Source organism: Eschrichtius robustus, chromosome 2 (genome assembly GCF_028021215.1).
Source record: "Eschrichtius robustus isolate mEscRob2 chromosome 2, mEscRob2.pri, whole genome shotgun sequence".
NCBI classification, from domain to species: Eukaryota; Metazoa; Chordata; class Mammalia; order Artiodactyla; family Eschrichtiidae; genus Eschrichtius; species Eschrichtius robustus.
This window is the reverse complement of record NC_090825.1, coordinates 157,632,308-157,658,557: the sequence shown is the minus strand read 5'-3', so window position 1 is coordinate 157,658,557 and position 26,250 is coordinate 157,632,308. Positions and strand designations below refer to the sequence as shown.

Here is a 26,250-nt window from a genome sequence, read left to right as displayed (position 1 = left end):
CACTGTACTGCGTACAGATTAAACCAAAAAAGTGTATAGAATGTTTAGCCTGTTGTTCGACACAAAAAGAAATTAATACTACTAGCTGAGGAAAAAAAAGTTATAGATCAACTTCTCCTCTAGACAATACATGGTTACAACAAACCAAATTGGACCCTTTTAGACAAAATATCTCACTTTTCTATCTATACTATAAAGTGGTCCATAAATAGCAAACACACTAAATTAGCACAAGTGGTTTTTTTTTTTTCTTTTAATGCTGCATTCCAGTCTTATCCTACCGTAATTTTCAGAGGCAGTTTTTTCCCTGACACTTGTGAGACAAATGCGTGCACAGCCTAGTATAGGGCAGTGGAGTGCAGAGCTTACCAGCACAGGTTCTGGAACCAAATGGCTTGTGTAAAAATCAAACTCTGCCTCTTACTAACTGTGCTTCCTGAGCACCACTGTGTTACCTCAGCTTCCTTATCCATAAATTGGGTTGAGAATATACCTACCTTAGTAGGTTATAAAATGCTTATAATAAGTACTCAAGTGTCAGCTATTTTTTATTATCATCATTTTATCACAGTTTGAAATGGAATTTCAAGTTCTCTAGACAGATGATTGAGCTACTGAATAGATTTAGAGACTTTAAGTTTCATGCTACTTCTAACTGACCAGATAACTAAATAAGCTAATCACTTCTATACATCTGTTCCAAAGAAAGTAAAATTTGTTGCAAAATCACCTATCGGGGACTTAAAGATGATGTCTACATATGAAGGCAAAGCACTTCACTCAAGAAATCAGACTCAAATAAACCCTGGGTGATGGACCTAGAACATCTGCACATTCTTTGTACCTAAGAAGAGAAAGAGACCATTCACATAAATCAACAAGTTTCTGGTTAACAGGAAAGGAGTCGAGAAAAAACAGCTTTGAAGCACCATCCACACAGTGACAAAGCAACAATAAAAAACCAGGGGGCCTTCCCCGGCGGTCCAGTGGTTAAGACGCCGCGCTCCCACTGCAGGGGGCGCGGGTTCAATCCCTGGTCGGGGAGCTAGGATCCCACATGCCGTGTGGCACGGCCAAAAAAATTAAAAAAATTAAAAAAAAAATAAAAAAAAATAAAAAAGAGGGACAGGGCTTCCAGAGCACATGAGGGCTCGCTGCACACAGGGTGGCACGTGGGTCAAACCGGTGAACAGGAGTCAGTTAAAGAGCACAGCAGGCTGGTCAGTGCTAGTCCCGGGCAAAGCTGCCGACCACAGAGTGAAAGTGTGAGCACCCAGAGCCAGAGCAGCAGGGTCCCACTGTGGGATCACTGCATGCAAAGGGTAAATCTTTCGGCAAAGACCTCTGCCTGAAGACCAGCCGCTCTCTTTTTCAGCTCCTCCCCTTGAGCCTCTTTCGAATTTAGCTCCTCCTTCAGTTGCTCTACCTGTCACGACATTGTTATTCTTTTTCACTCATGTGTCAACTTAGGTCTTCTTATTATCTGCTTTTGAGCCAGAGCAGTAACTGGAAATAACAATAACTCATATAACACAATCAAATCTGTTCCCCTAATTTCCTCTTCAAAGGACCCTAGATGGGCTCACTATTTTCACAGGGTAATGGACTGAAATGTGCTAATCAGCAAATGGGAAGCAGAGATGATATTTTATTTTGTTCTCAAGTTAGAATGATAAATCAAAACTAACAGAAAGTTGGATATGTGAATTTTTAAGTTCTAAAAGTTACATGAAATTGGCCGTAGTCATTGATAACAGATTCTTAAAATAACAGAGGAATATTCTACTGACTTATATGCAGGTATGGGTATCACAGAAAGAAGCCAGAAACTGTATCATTAAAGGAACAGTTTTCACTTCTGAGAAATTAGGGAACTAACACAATTGGGATATGGGGGGCAGGGGGAGGGGGAGGAACACTTACTTTCTAGCTAATATTTTATAATTGAAATTATGATCTTTAAAACACCACAGACCTGATAAACTGGTAACTGTAATAAACTAAGTCCTCCAATTTGCCTAAAATAGTTCATAGGATCAAAATAAATGCCTTTGGCTCTAAAGAAGGAATACTGTGACTGAGGTTATAATACAGACTGATATGTCTCAGCGATGCCTATCCTACTGTACATACACCCCAAGTGCACGTGGGAAACAATAAACCTGATACACATGGGTCTTCTCCAAGGGAGAGCGCAAAGGGCTTTCCTTTAGGGAACTGTGTTTGAAGGGAAAACACGATTTTATTTAAGTCATTTCAGGAAAAAAAAGGGGAGGTGGATTCAGTCTCTTAGGCTGAATTTGACTTCTAAATTTGTTCACAAGACATAGAGAACGCGATGTTTCATATAGTGAGAAAAACTCATCTGGATGTAATCCTACTAATCGCCTCAGAAGTACTGGTAGACATGAAATGTTAAACTGTGATAATACACACTTAGCCTCATACAAGTAATTTTCTTTTAAGTGAAATTTGAAATAACTATACAACGTCAGTAATTCTGACTTTAATTCTGGGAAAGTTCTATCTGAAAGAATTACGGTACAAGTATTCTTCCCTGAAGCCTGATAAAACAGCGTGAGGTCCATCATCACTAAAGAAGTAGGAACATGCATCAATTTTTCAAACCCCATTTAAAAATTACGGTATCACACACCATTACCTTGTTTTTCATAAATTTAGAATGGCTCCGATAGACCTCCATTTGCCTCATTTCTTCCTCTCGTTCTTCAGTACTCAAAGCCCCGTTCGATTTCAGCATCTGAATCTCCTCTTCCAAGTCTCAGAGCCCACGCTCCATAGAGGAAATTTTTGAATCCTGAGGACAAAGGAAGATTTAGACATTAAAGTATTCGCAAAAAGTCAGAGAGGTTGCACAAGTCTGTCTTTACAGATGTGAAATTTAATAAAGATAAACAAATATGTAGAAATATTGCAACTGGTGCCTTGCTTCTAAAATATATCCTTCATGGCCATATGGTGGAGAGGAGGAGGACTGAGATCTATAGTATGATTTTTCCTCTATCCTTTCCTCTGCACCCTTTTGATTAAAATTGAGAGTATTAACTAAAGAAGTAGAAGCAATGGAAAACTAGTTAAAGTTTCTAAGTACTTTATGGTCAACAAACTTCTAGTGAAAACATCTGTAATATTAACAGTAAAACCTTTTCTAGCTATAATATTTTATCGTTTTACTTGACCCCCCTTAAAAGGCTTATTTCTGCCCCCAAAGGAGTGGGGAAAAGAGTAAGAAGGTTTCAAAGATTTACACAATAATGCGTATAACCGTTATCTACAATAATAAAGATCTGATAACGTCCCACTGCAGAAAAACAAAGGGATGAATAATTACGTTAACAGTTACACTTTATCACACAGTGGTCCCGCCTTTTCCACAGTTTTACTTTCCGTGGTTCTGCTTTCTGTGGTTTCAGTTACCTGAGGTCAACTGCGGTCAGAAAATATCAAATGGAAAATTCCAGAAAAAAACAATTCAGAAGTTTTAAACCGTGCACCGCTGTTCCAATCAACATGATGAACTCTCACACCATCCCATTCTGTCCCACCGGAACGTGAATCATCCCTTTGTCCAGTGTACCCGCGCCTGTTAGGCACTCACAGCAGCCATCTCGGTTATCAGATGGACAGTCCTGGCATCACAGTGCTTGTGTTCAAGTGACCATTTTTACGTGACAGTATTTTATTTAATACCGTCCCCAAAGCACAAGAGTAGTATGCTGGCAATTCAGATTTGACAAAGACTTCTCTTTGAAACACCGTAAGGTGTTTCTTTTAAGTGAAGAGGTGGAAGTTCTCACTAAGAGAAAAAATCATATGCTGAGGTTGCTAAGATCTACAGTCAGAATGAATCTTCCAGCAGTGAAATTGGGATGAAGGAAAAAGAAATTCGTGCCAGTTTTGCTGTTGCACCTCAAACTGCAAAAGTTACGGCTACAGTGCATGACAAGTGCTTAGTTTAGATGAAGAAGGCATTAGATTTGTGCAGTAAGATACTGAGAGAGAGAGAGAGAGAGAGAGAATGAGACCTATTCACATAACTTCCATTACAGCATACTGTTATAACTGTTCTATTTTACTATTAATTACTGTTGCTAATCCCTTACACATTGTGCCTAATTTATAAAATTAATCATAGGTATGTATAGGAAAAAACATAGTATATATAGGCTTTGGTACCATCTGTGGTTTCAGGCATCCACTGAGGGTCATGGAACCTATCCCCTGCAGATAAGAGGAGGCTACTTACTGCATTAGTAATCTTACTTATTCGCTATACTTCACCATGCATTTCAAATATCTCATAATGATTTCTAAAAAGAAACGTCACTGTCCTTGTAAATCAGCATCACCACGAATATCACCTCCTAGTACAACATCCGTCTATACTCATTTTCTTGGTTTTGTCTGTCACAGTATCCAGTTTATCCCCAGATTACTTTAGATGTCATCAATTACAGAAAAACTCCTACAAAGAATAGATACTTTTACATCTATAGTTGCATATGCTTATTCACCTAAGAAGTAAAGACCTTAAAGAGCATAAATTCAGTATAGCTTTATTTTATTTGGAAGTTTAGAGAAACCATTCCTTTAGGAAGAAATTTTGAGACTGACTTCCTCTTTTCACTTTACCTCAAGCCTGTCTTGACTGACTTTCCTTGTTATCTGAGAGTATGCCGATAAGAGTTAAAGGATTTATCATGAGACACTTACAGCTAGCTATTTTTAGGTTCGGGGGAGAGGCGAGGGCTGTACTCCTCTGACTTGCATTGCATTACCTTTAAAAATAACACAACGAAAATTTTCTTTTACAAATCTATTCAAATGAAACTTACATTTGGTTCAAAATTAAACATATTAAATTAACACAATCAGAGACACTCTAAACCTAAACCAGGATTTTGATTTACTCGTTTAAAGCTATCCCGGCCCATGAAGAATAAACAAATAAACGGCTTCAAATGCACTATCTGAAAATCCCAACACAGACAGAGAGGCAGCTCTTGACCAAATCAGACACTCACTATCAAATCATGCACCATAAAATCTGCACCTAAAAAGGGACCGTAACTGCAGCTCTGAAAGCCATGAGGCAGAAAAAGAACCTGCCAGGCTACTTTCTGGGATGAGGCCAGAAAATTAACGCCTGATATGTTGGACTAGTTGTAGCACCGACCAGTACTCAGGCTGGGTTTATTTGAGGACAGCCCTTTCCAAGGAGGTTTCTTACTCCTAGAATGTATAATAACTAAATAAATAAATTCTTTATCATCTTACTACTCTATACTTCCCCAGCCCTGGGTCTCCCATCATTAATCAACCAACCCCACTGAGTCCACTGAAATCCTCTTTTCCTTGTTAAATTTCCCAAATGCTCAACTTTTTTTCAAAAGTTGTCTCCCTGCTCTAAGTAAACCCAGGCTTTCCCGAAGGATATAATTTCCCCGAACGCTCTCCATTGAAGTTCACTAATCCACCAGCATCACAGAGTGGCAGGGAGAAGTGTGGGCATCCTCCAGGTTCCTCCATGCTGCTCCCATTTAAAGCTCACACTCCTCTTCACTCTCCCTCCGCACCGCTGCCATCTAGGGGCTTCCCCGTCACTCCCGCCCGCTGAAGAAGTCTTCAGCACCCGGCTGACAATAGATCTCTCCTTCAAATGCCACTCTTGCCATAATCCTAGGATTTCAATGTCCGAATTCCTTGACATCCGTAATGCCAACGCCCTCAATCCTCCGGTCCATTTTAGCTACCCAGTTTACAAGACCACATCACCCAGGCCTCTCCTCCCAGGCCTGACACACCGTCACTCACATTAACTGCTGCTCTTGTATCTCACAGAGTCCTCCACCCCCCTAACTTCTACATTTTCTCCCAACCTGTCCATCCATTCTGAATTCTCTTCCTTCCTATCCAGGCTACATTCCTGGACTCATCATCCCAACTACTCCTTCACCTCCACCCTCAATTCACTTGCATCCCAGTAATTCTGCCATATCTACCCAGCAAAACTCTAACCCTACAGCAGTCCAGTAATTCCTCCCTGCTCCTCCACTGCTAAAGGGAAAAGAAGAAGTTAGAGAAGGGAGAAGGAAGCAGAGGGAAGAAAGTGGGAGAAAGGAGGAGGGAGAGGAGGAGGAGAGAGAAAAGAATATTACGTCACCTTGAAGACAGCTGGGCTCTTTTATTGTCCACCATCACCTCCTTTCCCATTTCCCCCAAAGACCAGTCTAGGTCTTCATGATCCTCTCAAGCTCATGCCACACTCTCAGCATCTCAGCTATTGCATCTTCAATTTCAACATAACATCCACCTGACCCCACTGGGCCACCAGAATCTCAGTCTCTTGCTTCTTAGCAGAATGGCTGGAGGTTAACACGACTTAAAATAGATCTATTGCCAGTTAAAACCAGTACACTTCCCTGTGCCATCAAAAGGCAAGCAAAATAATTCTGTGAACACAGGTACACTCGTGTGTTTTTAGGTTCCAACAGGGATCAGGAAATAACATGTACCAATAAACTTGTGGGAAATGTGAATATGTAATTACACCTTTCTAGAGGCTGTTTACGAGATTATGTTCAAGACTATGAATTGTCTAACTATAAAGAACCCAGAATCCACTAATTTGGTATTTGTTTGGTAAACCCTTTCCCCAGTGAGAATAAAGATGTATACAACAATAAAAACAAAGTTTTAAGAGGAAATCTTCTAAATTAAGAGAACCATTCTGATAACTGTACTTGAGAAGCATCTATTTACATAAAACTATTTATATACCAAAAACTAAAGACTCTTGCCACATCAACAAATATTAAATGAAGGCACATGATGCAAAACACCGTGTCAAATTTTTTAGGGGATACAAAGAAGTTAAAAAAAGAGACAGAGAGGGAAGGAGGGGGAGAGGGAGGGGTCCCTATCTGTAAGAGTCTTCTAGCTCTTGCAAGAAGGAATATGTTGTTAATAAAAATAATAATAGCATAGCAGCTAACACTGACTGAATGTTTACTATGTGCCAGGTCCTGTTGAAAGTGTTTTACTTGTTTTAACTAATTTAAACCACAAAAGAACCCATGGGATAGGTACTATTGTTATCACCATTTATCAATAAAGAAATTAAGGTATGGAGAGGTTAGGTTACTTGTTCTATGTCATACAACTGGTTAAATAAAGCCAGGTTTTGAATCCAGGGAATTTAACACAGAAGGCAAGCGCTTAGTCACCAATCACCGTAACGTTCAGCCTAAAGATCTCTAACTACTCAGTAACTTAAAGCAGAAGTTTTCAAAGTATAGTCCGTGAAAGCCTGGGGGTGCCTCCTAGCCCTTTTGAGAAGTCAAAACTATTTTCATAATAATACTATGACTTTATGTGCCTTTTCCACTGTGTTAACACGTGCACTAAAGGTATAAAGGACAGGCAAAAGCGCTCGTGCCTCTGGACAACAGCGCCAAACCGTGCTAGCCGTCAGTGTATTCTTCAGTGTCAGCACTCGCAGACAAAAAAGAAAAATAAGAAAGAACATTTTTAAAACACTGGCTCACTTAGGAATGTCCCTGGTGACTTTTCATATGCTCAGCCCTTGAGTGTGTATCTCTGTACCATGCTGTGTGACGACACAGGAAGGGGCCAGGCCCGGCTGCTGCACCTGGGTGTGACGCTGCTCCCAGGACAGCACTGGGTGCTCTGTGAGCCGCAAGCCCAATCAGGTACTTTTTTCACGGAACCCTATTCTTAACTCGAGAGAAGAACTGACACACAAACTTGGTATTTGGCGGACATTTTCTTAAAAACAAATGAAATGAGTCATTTTAAGAGAATAAGGGGCCCTGATACCAAAAGGTTTGAGAACAGCTGACTCCAAGAAATGCTGGACAAGAGGAAACGAAACTGAAGTTCTTTTAATGTGTCATTTTCATTAAGTCTTACTATTTCTTCTCAGTCTACAAAATGAGTGAACTATTATTACATACCACTTTCTTAAACTCACACATTAAAGTGTGAAATGACACATAAGATTCCTTAGGAAGCTCTCACCTTCATTTCGATAACAGTTTGCAGAGCTTTAGTTTTGGCAGAATCGGGGGCATTCTCAAATCTCCGATGCATCTCCTATACAAGAGAAGCAAAAAAGAGAGTACGTGTCCTCCTTTTCACTCTCATTTTTTCAACAGGGGAGTGGAGAGGCAAGGGAGTAGTAGTTACATGCAAAGATGACTACCCCGGCCTTGTAAGACACTCTGATCCACTTTCTGTCTTCCTGACCTTTCCCTGTGGACCAGGGAGCACACAGACTGCATTCAGGCTAAGGGGTACAGGCGGGTCCCCGTCTCTGCACACCTGGTTATACACGGTAAGTCACACAGACCCCAGCCACCACAAGAGGTGAAGCTCCGGCACATCCCCAGGTTGTGTGTCACTCTTCCACAGGACTCCAAGACATATTATCAGAACTCCAAACAATCCAAAAAGGGGATTAGAAATAGTCCCTTTTTAAAAGGAGAAATCAGGACTTCCCTGGTGGCGCGGTGGTTAGGAATCCGCCTGCCGATGCAGGGGACACGGGTTCGAGCCCTGGTCTGGGAAGATCCCACGTGCCGCACAGCAACTAAGCCCGTGTGCCACAACTAGTGAGCCTGCGCTCTAGAGCCCATGAGCCACAACTACTGAAGCCCGCGCGCCTAGAGCCCGTGCTCCGCAACAAGAAAGGCCACCGCGATGAGAAGCCCGCGCACTGCAACGAAGACCCAACACAGCCAAAAAGAAATAAATTTATTTAAAAAAAAAGAAAAAGGAGGAATTAAAGTAGCCACAGTCCGCACTGCACAAAACAACTGAAAGCATTTGTGTTGACAACCTCCTTTGCATAGCATCCTCCCCCAGAGCAACAACCACCGGGCTACCTGCGATGGAAATCTCTCTCCAGAGGGGCTACAATCAGAAAAAAAAAGAAGGTAAGACTGCTGAACAAGTTTCCTAAACAGTCTACAGGTAGCAAATGGCAGAAAAACATAGCTATTTTTTTCAATCCAAATGTCAGTGCGTTCAGGATCAGAAAGGAAGGAAGGAGATGGCAGAATATCACAGTTAGGGTCTTCAAGGATCACCCTGAAGTTACCAGACCTCCTCAGGCTATTTTCTTGTCAGATTCTGGGAATGTCTCTGAGTCAGCCAGTACTTCCAGAGTACCCTGGTACAGCCCCTAGTGATGGCAGAGAATACAGATGGATATTTTCCATCTGAACAGTGCTGGTGAAATTCTAGCCCTGCCCTCTGCTCTGCCCATTTGACATGTATATAGATGCTTACTAGGTCACTCAAACTTATTTCATCCAAAACAAAACTCGTCATTTTCTCCTCTTTAACCTAGCCCCTCCTCTGAAGACTGATGAGTCTTGCCCATCTCCTTAAATGGCATTACCCTCCCGGTGGTTCAAGCCAAACAGCACAGTGTCTCCTTTCATTCCTCCCACATCTTCACTTCCTACCACCTTCTAGAGCAGGTCCTAATTGTTCCAGCTTCAAAAGATTTCTTGAATTTATCATTTCACTCCATTTCCAGTCTAGTTTAAGCCTAGATTACTACAACAGCCTCGAGTTAAGTTTCCTTTCATTTCCTCTGTCCATTTTAAAGAAAGCAATGGTGTACTCTAGATAAACCATCAACAAATCACGGCAATAGTCTGTTTTCAATCCTTCAACGAGTTTCCTATTTACTTCTCACCCTCTACAAGGTCAACACAATCTGATCATAACAGACAGAAGACTAGCCCTCCTGTCATAAACTATGTTAAAATTAGACAAAAATGCATAAAGCAACTGTTTTCAGACGCTGGAAAACAAGCAGCACAGGAGTATGATCCTTGAGAGAAGAGAAACTAACAAGGTTATGGTCCGGACTTGCTATCCAATATGTGATGCAGGGAGAGGAAGACCAAACAGAAAACAGCAGTCCCGCAGAGCTCAGAAGACAGATCAGTGGGTAAGAGTCCCAAAGCCAGGAGAAATGTGCAGAGCAGAATGACACAGAGGAAGAAGCTAGCCAGAAAAGCAGCAGTGTCTGATCTGACAGGGGTCCCCTGGAGTCTTTGACCAAATACTAAGCCTGCATGTACAGGGAAAGACTCCACAGTGTCAAAGAACAACTACCAGAGAGCTATGAGTTGAGCAACTACCTGAACTCACATGGGGCTGGGAAGAATTCAAGCTCCAAAGAGCCAGAGTGGAGAGAACATCAGAGGCACTCAGCAGAGACACCAGAAAGGTCACGTCTTAGGAGTAGAGACAGTCTAGCCCTGGAGGGAAGGCTACCTAGACTAGAGCCAACAGAGTGTAAAAGCAAGTCTCGTTAAGGATCGAGTTAATCCACAATTAACCCCTGCAAGATAAAACACTTCATTAAGACAGTCAAATGCAGAACACATTAATCCAGGACAAAATCTGAACACATTAGTTCAGGCCATAATCACCTCTCACCTGCATTAAAACAACAAACTCATCAGTTACCCCCCAGCCTCCAGTCTGTCCACACTGAATCTACTCCCTACACTGTAAACAGGTGATAAATTGGGCGCACAGATATTAGGGAAATTTCCAAATGCTTTACAGTGAAACTATTACAATTTCATTTTAAACTCTAGCAAGCATATCAGCAATATATAAGGAAAGAAATCCATTTGAATAAAAAAAAAATCCTCTTCTGCTAAGGAACTAGGGTGCACTTTAAACCATTCGCAGGCATAAAGCTTTCCTGTTAAGAGCTTGTAAAACCTATCAGTCCTAACAGATCTCCATTCAAAGGCCTGCGCATTAAAGCTCATTATGAACACATCCTGCAGTCAGTGGGCTGACCAACTCCCCTTTCCCAGAGAGCACATCGAGCCTCTGACTCCTGCACTGTTAATAAAGGGAGAGGACTCTGGGAATAAAAAAGAATGTACCATTCAGACAAATGTAAGAAGTCGAATGTGCTAGTGCTTGCTTTATTTCGCTCTTTTTAGCCTGAAAATTTTCACTCTACACAAATTAAAGAAAGCCCAGAGATTCATACAGGTAGAATTATCTGGATCTTGTTATACTGTCAACTGTGGTACACGGTAGAAAATGTGTTCAGTTCCTCTCACTGATTTAATAAAGAATAATGACTAGAGAAAGAAAACAAACAAGTTAGGAACAAAATTTCTCCGTTGTTAGTAGTCTCTTTCTTTTTAAAAGTAAGTCAACATTTACTTACACAACTGAGAGAAAGGAGCATTTGTGACTGAAAAGTAGTACTTATGTCTGAAATTTCTTTCTTTCAAGTTTCAGGTTTTAGCCTCCAGCACCCTTGGTTCAAGGGTAGACGTCCCTTCAGCAGATTTCAATCCTCCACACAAGTTCTGGGCTTACTGTACTCCACACGGAGAAGTGAAGAAGGAACCCTCACTACTCCTCCTGTACCTCAACTCTGCCATTGTCAGACAGCACTGCACTTTGACCCTTTACCATCTCAAGTAACGGCATGCTTCTGAGAAAACATATCTTCCTGTCAAAATGGAAATGAGGTACAAATGACACAACAAAAAAAAAAAGATGAGGAAGGATAACCTGAATCAGTAAGTTATGCGATGCAACTGTTCACACTTTCCAAAATCACTAGGAAAGGGAAAACTAACTAGGGCCCCTTTTTCTTTTTTAATTCTTCCTACTCTTTGTCCAAAGTTTCTGTTTTTTCTATATATGTTTATTTCTCTTTTTTTCCCTCTAACCTCCTCTGCTTTTACCTGACAACTGCCAAAGATACAGATGGGCATTCCTCAGACATGTTAGAGCCAAAATTCCTAGCCTAGAACCTAGTTAAAGAATAGGGCTTTTTGGGCTTCCCTGGTGGCGCAGTGGTTGAGAATCTGCCTGCTAATGCAGGGGACACGGGTTCGAGCCCTGGTCTGGGAAGATCCCACATGCCACGGAGCAGCTGGGCCCGTGAGCCACAACTACTGAGCCTGCGCGTCTGGAGCCTGTGCCCCGCAACGGGAGGGGCCGCGATAGTGAAAGGCCCGCGCACCGCGATGAAGAGCGGTCCCCGCACCGCGATGAAGAGTGGCCCCCGCTTGCCGCAACTAGAGAAAGCCCTCGCACGAACCGAAGACCCAACACAGTCAAAAATAAAATAAAATAAATAAATATATTAAAAAAAAAAAATTAAAAAAAAAAAAAAAAAAAGAATAGGGCTTTTTTTTTTTTTAAACATCTTTATTGGAGTATAATTGCTTTACAATGGTGTGTTAGTTTCTGCTTTATAACAAAGTGAATCAGCTATACATATACATATATCCCCATATCTGACACCTTCTTTTTTTTAACATCTTTATTGGAGTATAATTGCTTTATAATGGTGTGTTAGTTTCTGCTTTATAACAAAGTGAATCAGTTATACATATACATATGTTCCCATATCTCTTCCCTCTTGCGTCTCCCTCCCTCCCACCCTCCCTATCCCACCTCTCTAGGTGGTCACAAAGCACCGAGCTGATCTCCCTGTGCTATGCGGCTGCTTCCCACTAGCTATCTATTTTACGTTTGGCAGTGTATATATGTCCATGCCACTCTCTCACTTTGTCACAGCTTACCCTTCCCCCTCCCCATATCCTCAAGTCCCTTCTCTAGTAGGTCTGTGTCTTTATTCCCGTCTTGCCCCTAGGTTCTTCATGACCTTTTTTTTTTTTTCCTTAGATTCCATATATATGTTAGCATACGGTATTTGTTTTTCTCTTTATGACTTACTTCACTCTGTATGACAGACTCTAGGTCCATCCACCTCACTACAAATAACTCAATTTCATTTCTTTTTATGGCTGAGTAATATTCCACTGTATATATGTGCCACATCTTCTTTATCCATTCATCTGTTGATGGACACTTAGGTTGCTTCCATGTCCTGGCTATTGTAAATAGAGCTGCAATGAACATTTTGGTACATGACTCTTTTTGAATTATGGCTTCCTCAGGGTATATGCCCAGTAGTGGGATTGCTGGGTTGTATGGTAGTTCTATTTGTAGTTTTTTAAGGAACCTCCATACTGTGCTCCATAGTGGCTGTATCAATTTACATTCCCACCAACAGTGCAAGAGGGTTCCCTTTTCTCCACACCCTCTCCAGCATTTATCGTTTGTAGATTTTTTGATGATGGCCATTCTGACTGGTGTGAGATGATATCTCATTGTAGTTTTGATTTGCATTTCTCTAATGATTAATGATGTTGAGCATTCTTTCATGTGTTTGCTGGCAATCTGTATATCTTCTTTGAAGAAATGTCTATTTAGGTCTTCTGCCCATTTTTGGATTGGGTTGTTTGTTTTTTTGATATTGAGCTGCATGAGCTGCTTGTAAATTCTGGAGTTTAATCCTTTGTCAGTTGCTTCATTTGCAAATATTTTCTCCCATTCTGAGGGTTGTCGTCTCATCTTGTTTATGGTTTCCTTTGCTGTGCAAAAGCTTTTAAGTTTCATTAGGTCCCATTTGTTTATTTTTCTTTTTATTTCCATTTCTCTAGGAGCTGGGTCAAAAAGGATCTTGCTGTGATTTATGTCACAGAGTGTTCTGCCTATGTTTTCCTCTAAGAGTTTGATAGTGTCTGGCCTTATATTTAGGTCTTTAATCCATTTTGAGTTTATTTTTGTGTATGGTGTTAGGCAGTGTTCTAATTTCATTCTTTTACATGTACCTGTCCAGTTTTCCCAGCACCACTTACTGAAGAGGCTGTCTTTTCTCCACTGTATATTCTTGCCTCCTTTATCAAAGATAAGGTGACCATATGTGCGTGGGTTTATCTCTGGGCTTTCTATCCTGTTCCGTTGATCTATATCTCTGTTTTTGTGCCAGTACCATACTGTCTTGATTACTGTAGCTTTGTAGTATTGTCTGAAGTCAGGGAGCCTGATTCCTCCAGCTCCGTTTTCCGTTCTCAAGATTGCTTTGGCTATTCGGGGTCTTTTGTGTTTCCATACAAATTGTGAAATTTTTTGTTCTAGTTCTGTGAAAAATGCCAGTGGTAGTTTGACAGGGATTGCATTGAATCTGTAGATTAAGAGTAGGGCTTTTAAACCTCAAACACTGCTGCAAATCTTAACATGAGAGCAGTTGCACTAAACAAGGTTTGTTGACTAAAATATTATAGAGACCAAAATTAACATACGTGTAAATGTTTTAAAACAAATTAGTATTTTAATTTTTTTTTTTTTTTTTTTTTGGCCATGTCGTGCATCATGCAGATCTTAGTTCCCCGACCAGGAATCGAACCCGTGGCCCCTGCAGTGGAAGCGCGGAATCCTAACGACTGGACCGCCAGGGAATTCCCAACAAATTAGTATTTTATTCATCACAATAGGATCTACATTTCAAAAAAACAGGAGCACATATAGAACTGAAATATTTATTCAGCCTATAGACAATGCTTGGTATGCATATGGATAGCCAATCCAAAAATTCCATAGCCAATTCAGGTATGTTCTGCCAACAGACTGAGAACCAAACTTTGGTGTATCACGGAATCACCTGTAAAGCCTGTTAAAACTCCATATGCCTGGCCCCAGGCACTAACCACGTCTTGACTGTAGTTCAGTATGTGTCCAATAGATGTCTTCACGCTTCTATCCATCAAAGGAAAGGCACTCCAGTAAACAACACAAAATCTAACAATAAGTCACGTAACAATGTAATTTCAGTACAAACAGAAAATACAATGCTTAATTTAATTTTTGTTTTTCTTCTTTGGCTTTTATTTGGGGGAATTATTTACCTGCTATCTCCAGAATCATGTTCATAAACAAAATGGAAAACTAATCACAAATGTTCCTGGATATGAATGCCATTTTAATGTTACTGTATTTCATCAAATCTAAGATGCCACTGATTGTAAGGTAAACCACTGTTTAATGTGCTGGAAAGAAAAGAAGGAAATGCCTCCAAATAAACCATGACCCAAGCTTCTATCATTCAGAATTTTTATTTTATACTGATTGCAAGACCCTTTTTTACTTATTTAACCATAAAGTTTAATCATATATCATTTTGAACTGTTTTATAACTTTCTCCATACCAATAACTGTTTCAATGCTGGTTCACAGCATAATATTACTGAAGACATACTGAACAACAACTAAAGTTAACATGAGAAATAGCAACAACACTCACAACATTGACTAAAATGAGCAGCTGTTAACTGTTTGTGAGTACACAGGCAAACAAATCAAGAGGACTGTGGCCTTGCTGACAGAGATTTTAAGATGCCATCAAGGATAAGACTTATTAACTCAATTTCATACTGTTGAGATGGGGAAAACGATGAGTCTTGGAACTGATGAAAACCCGCTTTTTTAAAAGATGGACAATAATCCAATAATAATAAAACCTATGGATATCCCAGTGTTGCCAGCTCTCAGTTCTTTCTGCCTTTCTTGACACACTAGTGATATAATGCACAATAGCCATTTCAAGTCACCACTCACCCAACCTAGAGTTGTTAAGTTCTTTATTAGACTTCCTTGTTCACTCGTAATTCTCCCTCCCTCATTTATTCTCAACACAGCCAGAGTAGATTTTAAAAGCGAAACTAGATCACTCCCTTGATTAAACATTGGTGCAGTTTTCTCTTGCACTTTGAATAAAATTGTTGCATTACCTGCAGGGATCCTGAAGGCAAGTGCTTTGTCTCCTAGAGGGCATGGATTTTTGTTTTGTTCACTGCTACTATATTTCCTTGTGCTCTGCACATGGGTTAGTGTCCAATAAATATCTGATGAATGCAATGAATGACTCTGGCCCTGGCTACCTCTTCAGCCTCTCATCTCATGCCTGTTTTCCCCTTAGACAATATGCTTTTGTCCTCTAGTCTCCTTGCTGTCTCCTGAAAACTTCTCATCCGGCCTTTGAAACTGTTAACCTTCTTCATGAAATGATTTTACCCAAATGCTCAGCAAGACTGTTTCAACTTTCTTCAGATCTCCCTTAAAGGGCACCTCCTCAAAGATGCTTACCCTGTTTATCCCCTCTCCCAACATAATTAGACTCAACTTATTTATTTCCTCTCATAATTATGTTTATTGTCTCTCACCAGATTTTTAAGTTCTAGGAGGGCACAGACCATGTATTCTGACAGGAAAAATGTATACCCAGCGTGTATCCCAGGGTCACATACATTCTAGAAGCTCAATGGATGTTTGTTGAGTAATGAGCAAAGAAAGGCTGTGCCGAGTGCCTCTAGCACCTTGTCACTCTGGAAACGAAACAGTCAAGCCACATGTTACAAAGCTTTACTCCAAATTACCATTTTAGCTTCTGTTACCTGTATTTTCTAACATACACAAATTTAATTGTTTAAGCCTCTTGCTATGGCAATAAAAGATTCTTTCCTGTCTCAAGACTGTATTAAAACCTTTTTCTTACATTCTCTTCTAGTGTTGTTATTTTTTAACAAGTAGCTCTTTATTTCATCTAGAACTTAATTTGATGTAACTATGTACTGTTTTCCAAATAGATGGCGATTATTCCCAAACATGTATCATATGCTTAAAACTATATTATTTCTGGGTTCTATTCTGTCTCATCAATCTAGCTATCTATTACTATGCCAGTACCACAGATTTTAATATCACTGGGTTTAAAACACATATATCATGAGCTGCTTAAACAAGTGTTCCCGCACTGTTCTCCTTGCAAAGAAACTGCAACATCATTTGGGCACGTGTCAAGAATATTCCTATTGGGATTACACTAAATTCACAGAGTTGGGGGAAAGCAGCATCTTTATATTAATGTTCCCATCTACATTGTAATGAAAATTTAGCCCTATCCTTTCCATTACCGTTACTGACATTATTTATTCCATTTTCCTTATCTAACAGCACTGCCTAACACTTCCAGAATAATGTAAATACTGATGAACAGTATCTTTGCCTCTCCCTAACTTTAATGGATGCGTCTTAGTATATGTCAGAGTAAGCGTAATTCTGGCTACTAGTTTAAAATATGTTTATAATACACATTTACTGAATTGTTTTATTTAAATCATGCTATAAAGGTATCATTCAATTCTTATTTTTAGTTCATTTGGTTTAGTTTTCAAAGTGTCTAACATTTTATCTAATGTCTTTGAGATAGCTATCAAACACTACGAGGTTATCTTTTCCTTTCACCTATTACAAATTATAACTGCGAATGACATATTGAGCCATTCTGGATTCCTAGAATAAACTCCTTTTGGTCAGAATATTATCCTTTTATCATAATGCTGATTTTATCTGCCAATATCTTATTTATAACTTCTATACCTAAACTCATAAGCAAAACTGGTTTGGGGTTTTAGTTTGTTTTCTAACCTTCGTTAGGTTTTAGTATCCAGTGGTCACACTGGAGAAAAAAGAATTGGAAAAGCTATCCTTCTTTCTGTAAGCTCCAGGCTTAAACTTCTTTCCCTACATTTCAACTTATTCAACCAACATTTCTTGAGTACCCACTGTGCATTTGTTAAGACACTGACAAGATAAAATTTCATATATATATATATATCTACATCCTTGGTACAAAAAATTAAGTGAACAATGAAGAAACACACATGGAAGTATACTATAATATTACTGGCTCATCTACATATATGTATAGAGCTGCACAAGGAAGACTTCACAGAAGAACTGCAATTTGAGCTAAGTCTTGAAGGCAAGTAGGAGAAAAAGAAAGGAGAACCAGCATTCTAAACACGTGTTCATGAAGCAATCACTTCTACTTGCTCTTAAATAATTTTAATCCATAGGACTGTGTTTCCTGTAAGATGACGCTACATTACTAATGGCAACTGGAATTGTGTATTGATACAACTAACAAGGCCTATATTTCTTTCCACATTATGTTCAGAAGTGGGACTTAATATTTGTAGAGCTTGTTACTTCAAAATTAGTCTTAAATTCATGTTTTTTCCTACTACTTGTTCAAATTCACCATATTGCTGGTTGTTCTCTGCCAGAATAACACTGTGGCTTTCCATAATCCTTAACTATTCACTATTTATTAACTCCAAAACTCAAAAATAAATGGGCACAGGTTGAAATATTCAGAACAGAAGGAGTAAAAATGTAACATTCAAAGTTCATCACGATGCTGGTAGGGTTTTCATGCTGCATGCTATCTGAGATGATTACACCTTCTCTTACAATGTTCTATGGCCAGGCTCCAGGTTACCTCATTAAAATATAAACTCTTGAAAGTAAAATGAAAGAAACTCAGGATGGTGCCTACAACACAGCAGTTGATCGAAAATTTTCTAAAACAATACAGTCCAGTAATTTGAAGATTGTAATGCACATAGCTGCAGATTAACCGTAAAAATACAGTATATGCTTCTGGGAGGATAAACTGGTCCAATCACTCTGGGAGACAAGACTGATATTCAGAGTTTTGAAAACGTACACACCCTGAGCAAATTCATTTCTGGAAATTTATGCTAAAGAAAAAAATTAATGCACAAGGATATATGGTTAGGGATATTCAGTGCAGCACAGTTTTATAATAATGAAAAATTAACAGTAGTCTAAATTTTCAACAGTAAGAAGTATAAATAAATGCAACAGAACATTATAAATTCAACTGAAATTACAAAACTCTACATGTACTGACAAAGAAAGATGTTCAAGACAAATTATTAAGAAAAGCGGGTAACATTACCCGCATCATGCATTATGCATCGCTGCACTACCTAATACAGTAGCCACTACCTACACAGAGATACTTAAATTTAAATTTGATTAATTGAATTTAATTTTAAATTAGTTATATTTAAATGAAATTTAAATTTCAGTTCCTCAGTCACACTAACCACATTTCAACTGCTCAACAGTCACACGCAGCCAGTGGCTACCATATTGCAGAGAGCAGATACAGACCGTCGCCATCATCAGGGGAAGTCGCTGTTTTGCTGCTTTTAACCGCCTTCCTCACCCTTCATTTAAAAAGGGATTGATTATTCAGACTGGCACTAAAATAGTTCTGAGATTTTTTTTCCCCCTATCCAAATGTGAAAATTATCTGAAGACTCTGACCTCATATAGAGAAGTAGAGCTGTCATTTTTTTTTAATTCAATGTAAGATGAATTCTTCACTTAAGCTTTCTTAAAATGAAGCATTACATAGAAAAGTGAAAAATTATCAGTAGACACAGTGGTCAGCTAAAGTCTGAGTTTCCTCTCTAAAAATAAGTGACAGCATACCTCTGTATCATTCCCTCTAGCTGTGCCTCCAGGGCAGCAAATAATTTTTATCACCTATCTTTTACAGCAAGGCAACAGTTTCCATGGAAACCACAGGGCAAACATCCATTACTGCTGCCTAGGACTTTATAAGCACACCGAAACTGAGGGAATCGCTTACTTTCAATTATTAATATTTTAAAATTGAGCAGTAGTTAGCTACTTTAATTCTGGTTTTGTTGTGTGTGTCTCTATGAACAAATCAATAGATGAGGAACAAATCAAGAAAATTCTGTGCCCCTCTAGCAACAAAATGAGTCTACAGAAATCAGGAGGGGGAAAAAAAACCCCAGAAAGGTATTAAACCAGTATACATGCCAGCCAATGTCATCTCATACAAGACAGCAAATCAGAACAGAAATCAGTGCAGAACTTAGGTAAGAAAGAAGAAATTCCCTTACACTAGCTCAGGAGAGCATATAAATTTATCTAGGTCAAAATGCTGACTAATCAGGAAAAAAAGACAGTCATAACAACTGAGAAAGTGGCCACTCACCTCTCTCAACAGAGCGTTCTCTTTTTCCTTCTGCTCCAAAAGGCTTTCGAGGTGGTGGACATGCATCTCTGCCTCTGCCAGTCTCCTTGTTCTCTCATGGTCCTCCTCAGTAGCCTTAGCAGAAAGCCCCTTGCTCTGCAACATCTCCAGAAGCTTCTTGATGGATTCGTCCCGAGCATTCAGGGTTTGCTTCTGAGTCTCAATCCACAGCTCCATCTCCTCCAGAGTCTTTCAAAGGAGGAACAGCTCCTTGGCCTGCCGCTCATGCTCAGCGTGCAGCCTCTGAAAGTTCTCCTCCGTCAGCTCTGCCACGCAAGGCTCACCAGTCCTACTGTTACTATCCTGTTGAAACAGCTGGTTCAGGTCCCTCTGGATCCGCAATTCATCCTGGAGAGCCTGGACTGTCATTTGCATGTGCTGGTATAAAGACAAAAAAGAAAACCCAAATGAGCTTTCCTCCTCAAGTAGCAGAAACAAAGCAGACAACGGGGAATGAGAAAGCAGCTACCACAGCTCTCAGAACCCTGCATTTAGCAAACGAGGATTCACATTATTCTGTTTTACACTGTCTTTAAAACTGATTGAGATAATCTGTAAAATGTCAGTAATTTAATTTGTGTTTATTACCAACAGGAATAACTTTGCTTGACTAAATAAAGACACTGTTCAAGATTAACAGAAGATATTACACGGAACTGAAGGTGAGGAGTGGGGAAAGGCAGGGGAAACCTATAGGAATACGGACACATCATACAAAAAATTTCACCAAAAAACACAAAGGATGGCAAAATACAAAATGACTTTTAAGTGCTTTACAATTAAGTTAGCACATTAAATAATAAACATATGAGTGCATGCCACAATGTGCTTAGCACTCCTTATGTGTTAATTCATTTAATCCTCACTATAACACATGTACTATTATTTGAATTTTATTGATGATGACACCAGGCATACAGAGACTTAAATAACTCACCCCAAGTTCACACAGTAAGTAATAGAGCTGGCATTCGAATTAAAGCAATTCTCGCAGCCCACTGAAGCTAGTACCCAAAGGTAATTAGATAACTTGAAGCTTTAAAAACAAAAAACAAAACACAAAAAACTGAGGCTGTGTGTGCTATTTATACAGAAGAAGATAACAATATAAGTGAGTAATTTGAGTAATTAAATGAAAATGTTAGTGCAGATAAGCTAGTAAAATGTTCCAGAGGGTATATCTTTAGCCTGTATCCCTAACGAAGGTATATGAACCTTTAATCTGAATGGATAAATTCTAGAACATTATACAAAGAACCTAAAAGGAAGTTACATCAAGAATCATGTTTTTAGAAATGAAGAAGCAACAACAGAAAATCACCCTTTGTATTCAAGGTATTCAAGGTCTGGCAGTGTGCCGCAGTGGAAGGAAACTAACCCACAATCAGAAGACAGGAGTTTTAGTTCCAGCTCTCACACTAAAGAGCAACCTAATTTGGAATACATTGCCATCTTTCTGGGTTTCAGATTCCTCATATTTAAAGTGAGGCTATAAATGCCTGCACCATCTTTTCACAGAGCTAAAAATATCATTGAAATCTTTGTGGCATATATGTTAAAACAGACATTGTTTAAAATTTTTGGCAAACTGCAAAACAGCAGTAAATATCTCAAGGAAACGATCTGGCGAGTGTACAAAGACGCTCACTGTTGTTTACACCAGCGACAAAATTAGAAACAACCTAAATGGATATTAATAGGTGATGAGTTAAGTAAGTGAGAAATGTCCACCCAGTTTAATACTATGCATCAATTTTTTTAAATGTAGATTTATATTTACTGATAAAAACTACAGTTACAACATATTAAGAGTAAAAAAGCAGATATATAATAGCAAGTATAGGATGACTGCGATTCTAATTTTTAAAAAGTATAAACATGCAGAGAAAAGTCTAAAAGGATGCAAACAATTACCAGTGTCTGGGTATGGGTAGATTTTACATTTTTCTTCATAGTTTTTTGTACTATCTAAATCCCCTACAGTAAGCAAGTAATCAATAAAAAGGGACATTTTTACCTTTAAAAATAAGAGAAAAGACTTCAGAGATGCCTGCTTGGCTGTGTTCAATTTGCTACCACTTTGGTTAAAAGGGAGGGAACAATAAATATTTACTATTTACTATAAATAAAAAATATCATAAGAAATAAAAATACTTCTGTAATGTTACACAAGTAATAATTAATGGTTATTTGGGGGAACAGAGGAAGGCAAGAAGGGAGGAAGGGAGGAACGAACTGGAATCACTGGGGGACAACATGTAAGAAAACTTTATTCTATTCCGCATAAAAATTTTTTTAACTGAGGTGTAACTGACATTGAAAATTTTTTAATAATAGCTTTATTGAGACATAATTCACACATGCCATAAAGTTCACCAGTTTAAAGTGTGTAAGTCAGCAGTTTTCAGCATATTAAAAGTTATACATTGATCACTACTAATTCTAGAACACTGCCATCACCCCTTAAGAGAAATCCCATATACATCTGCAGTCACTTTCCAGCCACTTCCCATCTTTCTCTCCTCCTAACCCTCCCTCCTCTTGAATTTGAACTAAATGTATGTACTACCCACCCAAAAATTAAATTTAAAAAAATGCCTAATGATATTTTTCAGCCTCAAAAAGGAAGGAAATGCTGACACACGCTGCCACATGGATGGACACTATGCCAAATCAAATAAGCCCGTCACAAAAGACAAATATTACACGAGTCCACTTACATGAGGTCCCTAGAGCAGTCTACCTCACAGAGACAGGAAGCACAAGAGTGGTTGCCAGGGGCTGGGGAGACGGGAGACGGGAGACAGGGAGTGACTGTTTGATGGGTGCAGAGATTCAGTTTTACAGGATGAAGAGTTGTGGAGATGGATGGTGGTGATGGCTGCACAACAGTATGAATGTACCTTATGAACTGTACACCTGAAAATTGGTTAAGATGGTAAATTTAACATGGTGAATGTAAGCTGTATTTTACAACGATTTTAAACACTGGGGAAAAAATATGCCTGCCATAGAATTCCAACGTGTTGATATTAAATAATTTACTTATAACTATTGATAAATATTTAGTTTGGTTCTCATTTTCCACTATTATAACAGGCACCTTCACATGTATATCTCTGCACATTTACCCAAATTTTTCCTGGAGATAAATTCTGAAAGGTGGAATTCCTGGATCAGAGGGTATGCAGTTATGATTTTAATACACACAACAAATTATCTCTAAAAGGGTCTGTACAGATTTAAACTTCCACCAAACGATGTCTGAGCACTTTCCTATACCTTTGACAACTGGGTATTTTCTTTCTTCTCTGTCTTTTTTGGGCTTTCCTTTGATTACAAGTAAGACTGAATATCTATTCACATATCTACAGGCGCTTTGTATTCCTTCCTTTGTGACTCATCTGTTCTTGTTCTTTGCTCATTTTGTTTTGGGGACATTTAACCTTTCTCCTAATCCACTTTAAGATCTTTTTATATTTGGAAAACAACCTTTTGCCTGCTGTGCATGTTACAAATATATTTCCAAATCTGTCATTTTTCTTTTAACATAGTTTATGGCAACTTAAGTACAGAATTTTTTTAGTGCAAAGATAAGAACCTCTTCTTTTACAGTTTCTGGTTTTGGTATTATGCTTAGCAAGCAGTGAACTTTCAACTATGGCAGTCTTCAAACTCTCGAAAAGCACTGGCTTCTTCTTACGAAAAATAAATTTACAATAAAATTATCAGGTATTGGAATTCATGAATATGATTCTTTAAATAAATTTAACTACCCGCATCATGCTGTAAAGATTCTCAACAGTTGTTGGAGTTCAAAATTCTTACTAAAAAGATGTGTCAAAATGCTAATTCTCTGAAGCCTATAATCAACCTCCAGTTTCTTTCTTTACCTTTGGAAGTCAAAAAATCCAAATAAATTCTGAGCAAGCTTATCCCACAGGGAAATATCAGAAGTTAAATTCAACAATGAAACTGATTTCTAGGTACAACTGTCCCTCCTTTTCTGGACACTCATCACCAAATTCATTCAAATCAGGAGAAACAGATGTTGACGACAGCTAACAGTCTCACATACACTTTAGCACTTGTGATTATACTAGTATGGCAAGCACTGTTTTGGTGAAGAAAGAAAATACAACGACTAATGTGCCCTGCTTCTTCAGCTCTGCTTGCACCCATTTTACTAGAATACAGAATTAAAATGATGCTCTGACTGGTAGCCGAGAAGGCTACACAGCAATTTTCTCCATTGAAATGGGAATCAGCACCCCTTCTTTAGGCTACATTCAAGCTAGATTCACTTTATTAAAATTCCTGCCAACTCCCCTGGGAGAAGAAAGAAGCAGCAGGCAATAAGCCAGGCTGCTCTTTCTCTAGCACATTCATACTGAAGATAAAGGGAGCATATCTGCACATATCACAGACATTTACCATGACCGACCAAAAACACATGCTGAATTTTAGCAGGACAATCTCAGTTGTCAGATATTACGAAAATTTCTATTTGGGAATTCTGCTCATGACACTCTCCAAAATGATCTCACACTTCTCACATGCCAAATTGTACACCAACACTCACTAGTCTACTTCTGCTCACTCTAACACTCAGCTTGAGCTGGAAGACTGGAAGAATAACTGCTTAAAATTTAGTCCAAGGATTGTGCTAAAATTACACCAGGCTGTATCTCAATGAAATGGTAGGATGTTGTGAACAATAGAATGAAAATTCTTAAATCTCTGATAGGGTTTATGATCATTTTTTAGAAAAATACATCTCAAAAACAACAAAACATCACAACAATGCTTCATATATTTTAGACAAATATCAGAAGCTCTTCTGAGGCAAAACTTCCATTAGTTTCTCTGAACAAGAGAACGCTTTGATCCAGTTTATCCTGATTTCTAAAATGACAGAACCAAGGAGTCTAGAGCTATTTTTAGTTACAGAAAAAGAATATTATGGATACATGAAAATGGTCATCATCACAAACATACTGTATCCCAGAGAGTTCAGTGCACTATTTGTCAAGATAACCATTAGAAAAAATACCAGTACTGCATCCTATTATGTTAAATTAAGAACGATTTTTTTTCTGAAACATGTAAATACATACATTGAGGAAACTTTATCAATGCAAGATGCAAAAGAGTTTATAATAATTCTTACTAACATCACCCAAGTCGATCCTCAGGCTCTGTGATGTTCTGATCTGTGCTGTACCGTATGTGTCCCTAAGAAGAGCACTTACCAGCCCAATCTGCAATTTATTTCTTTGTATCTGTCTTCAAGAAAAACTTTCTAGAACTTGGGACTTTCATCTTTTTACTCTAGGGCACGGCACAGTGTTTGGTATAGTAAGTGCTCAATAAATTTTTTTTTTCCAATAAATTTTTGATGAAAGATTGACAAAAACAAATTTTCACACATTATTTTGAAAGTAAATGGCTACTGGATAGTAGATGCAAATCAAGTCCCTGGAAAATTATATCTTTCCCCTAAAACAGAGAGAATTACTCTTATTCTGTAACAATTAGTTCCTTACCAGCTAACACACAAAAAATTCTATCTCAAATACAAACTGGCCAAAATACTAAATGCAATCCTAATTTTTAAAAAAATGCTAATTATACACTCTGGATTTATTTGTGTTTGATCTGAAGTGAAGAGAAGCATTTTCAAATAATTAACTGTCAACAAGAATCTTTTATACTTTTAATACTATACAACTTACACCAAAAGTGTAGGATAGAGTTCTTATCCAAAAACAGAGCTTACAAAGTGGTAAAACTTAATAGCTATATATACACACTCACAAACCAGCACTATACCTTATTATAAATTTTAAATTAAGAATATTCAAGAACGAGAAATGGGACACATAAAAGCACTTATTATATATGCAACATACTCAAATGAAGTTCAGATTCTATAAGATCACTATGATTTGGATTCATGAATCTTTAATATGAAAAGAAAGTATTCTAATTTCTATCATTTTAGAAGAAACTCAAAGTTTTTTAATGAGTCTGAATCTCCAAGACTGAGACAAAGGAAGAGCCTCTAAGGTAGTTCATTTCGTCTGATCATTAGTCTAGTATTCTTTCCGTTGATTCTTTCAGTTGCTGACAAGGATTTATTTTCTGTGCAGCAAAGCACACTGTAAACTCTCAAATATTAAACCAAAACCAAGTTCTCAGACTGATCTAAATAAGAGACATACTACAGTGCAAGAAACAACCAAACCAGAATTCAAATGGATAGATTAAATTGTTTAAATGAATGCTACTTTGAGCTTATTCTCCTCTAAAAAAGATGTCAGAGTCAAGAAAATGAACAAGCAATTATTCCAGATTCCTAGCAGCTACTCTCTCCTACTGAATCCAGGAGACAAAAAAGAACATCTGCCTTTATG

At 38.5% G+C, this 26,250-nt stretch overlaps 1 protein-coding gene across 1 annotated transcript in view; it reads right to left on the bottom strand.

Moving 5' to 3' along the window:
* Positions 1-20,211, bottom strand: part of LOC137759789 (ELKS/Rab6-interacting/CAST family member 1-like) — a 101,770-nt gene extending 81,559 nt beyond the window's left edge. The window contains 3 exon segments of the mRNA XM_068536397.1: positions 2,663-2,818; positions 8,062-8,136; positions 19,796-20,211. Coding sequence (XP_068392498.1) covers positions 2,663-2,818; positions 8,062-8,136; positions 19,796-20,209 — 645 coding nt within the window. The 5' untranslated portion in view covers positions 20,210-20,211.
* Positions 20,212-26,250: the final 6,039 nt, after the last annotated feature.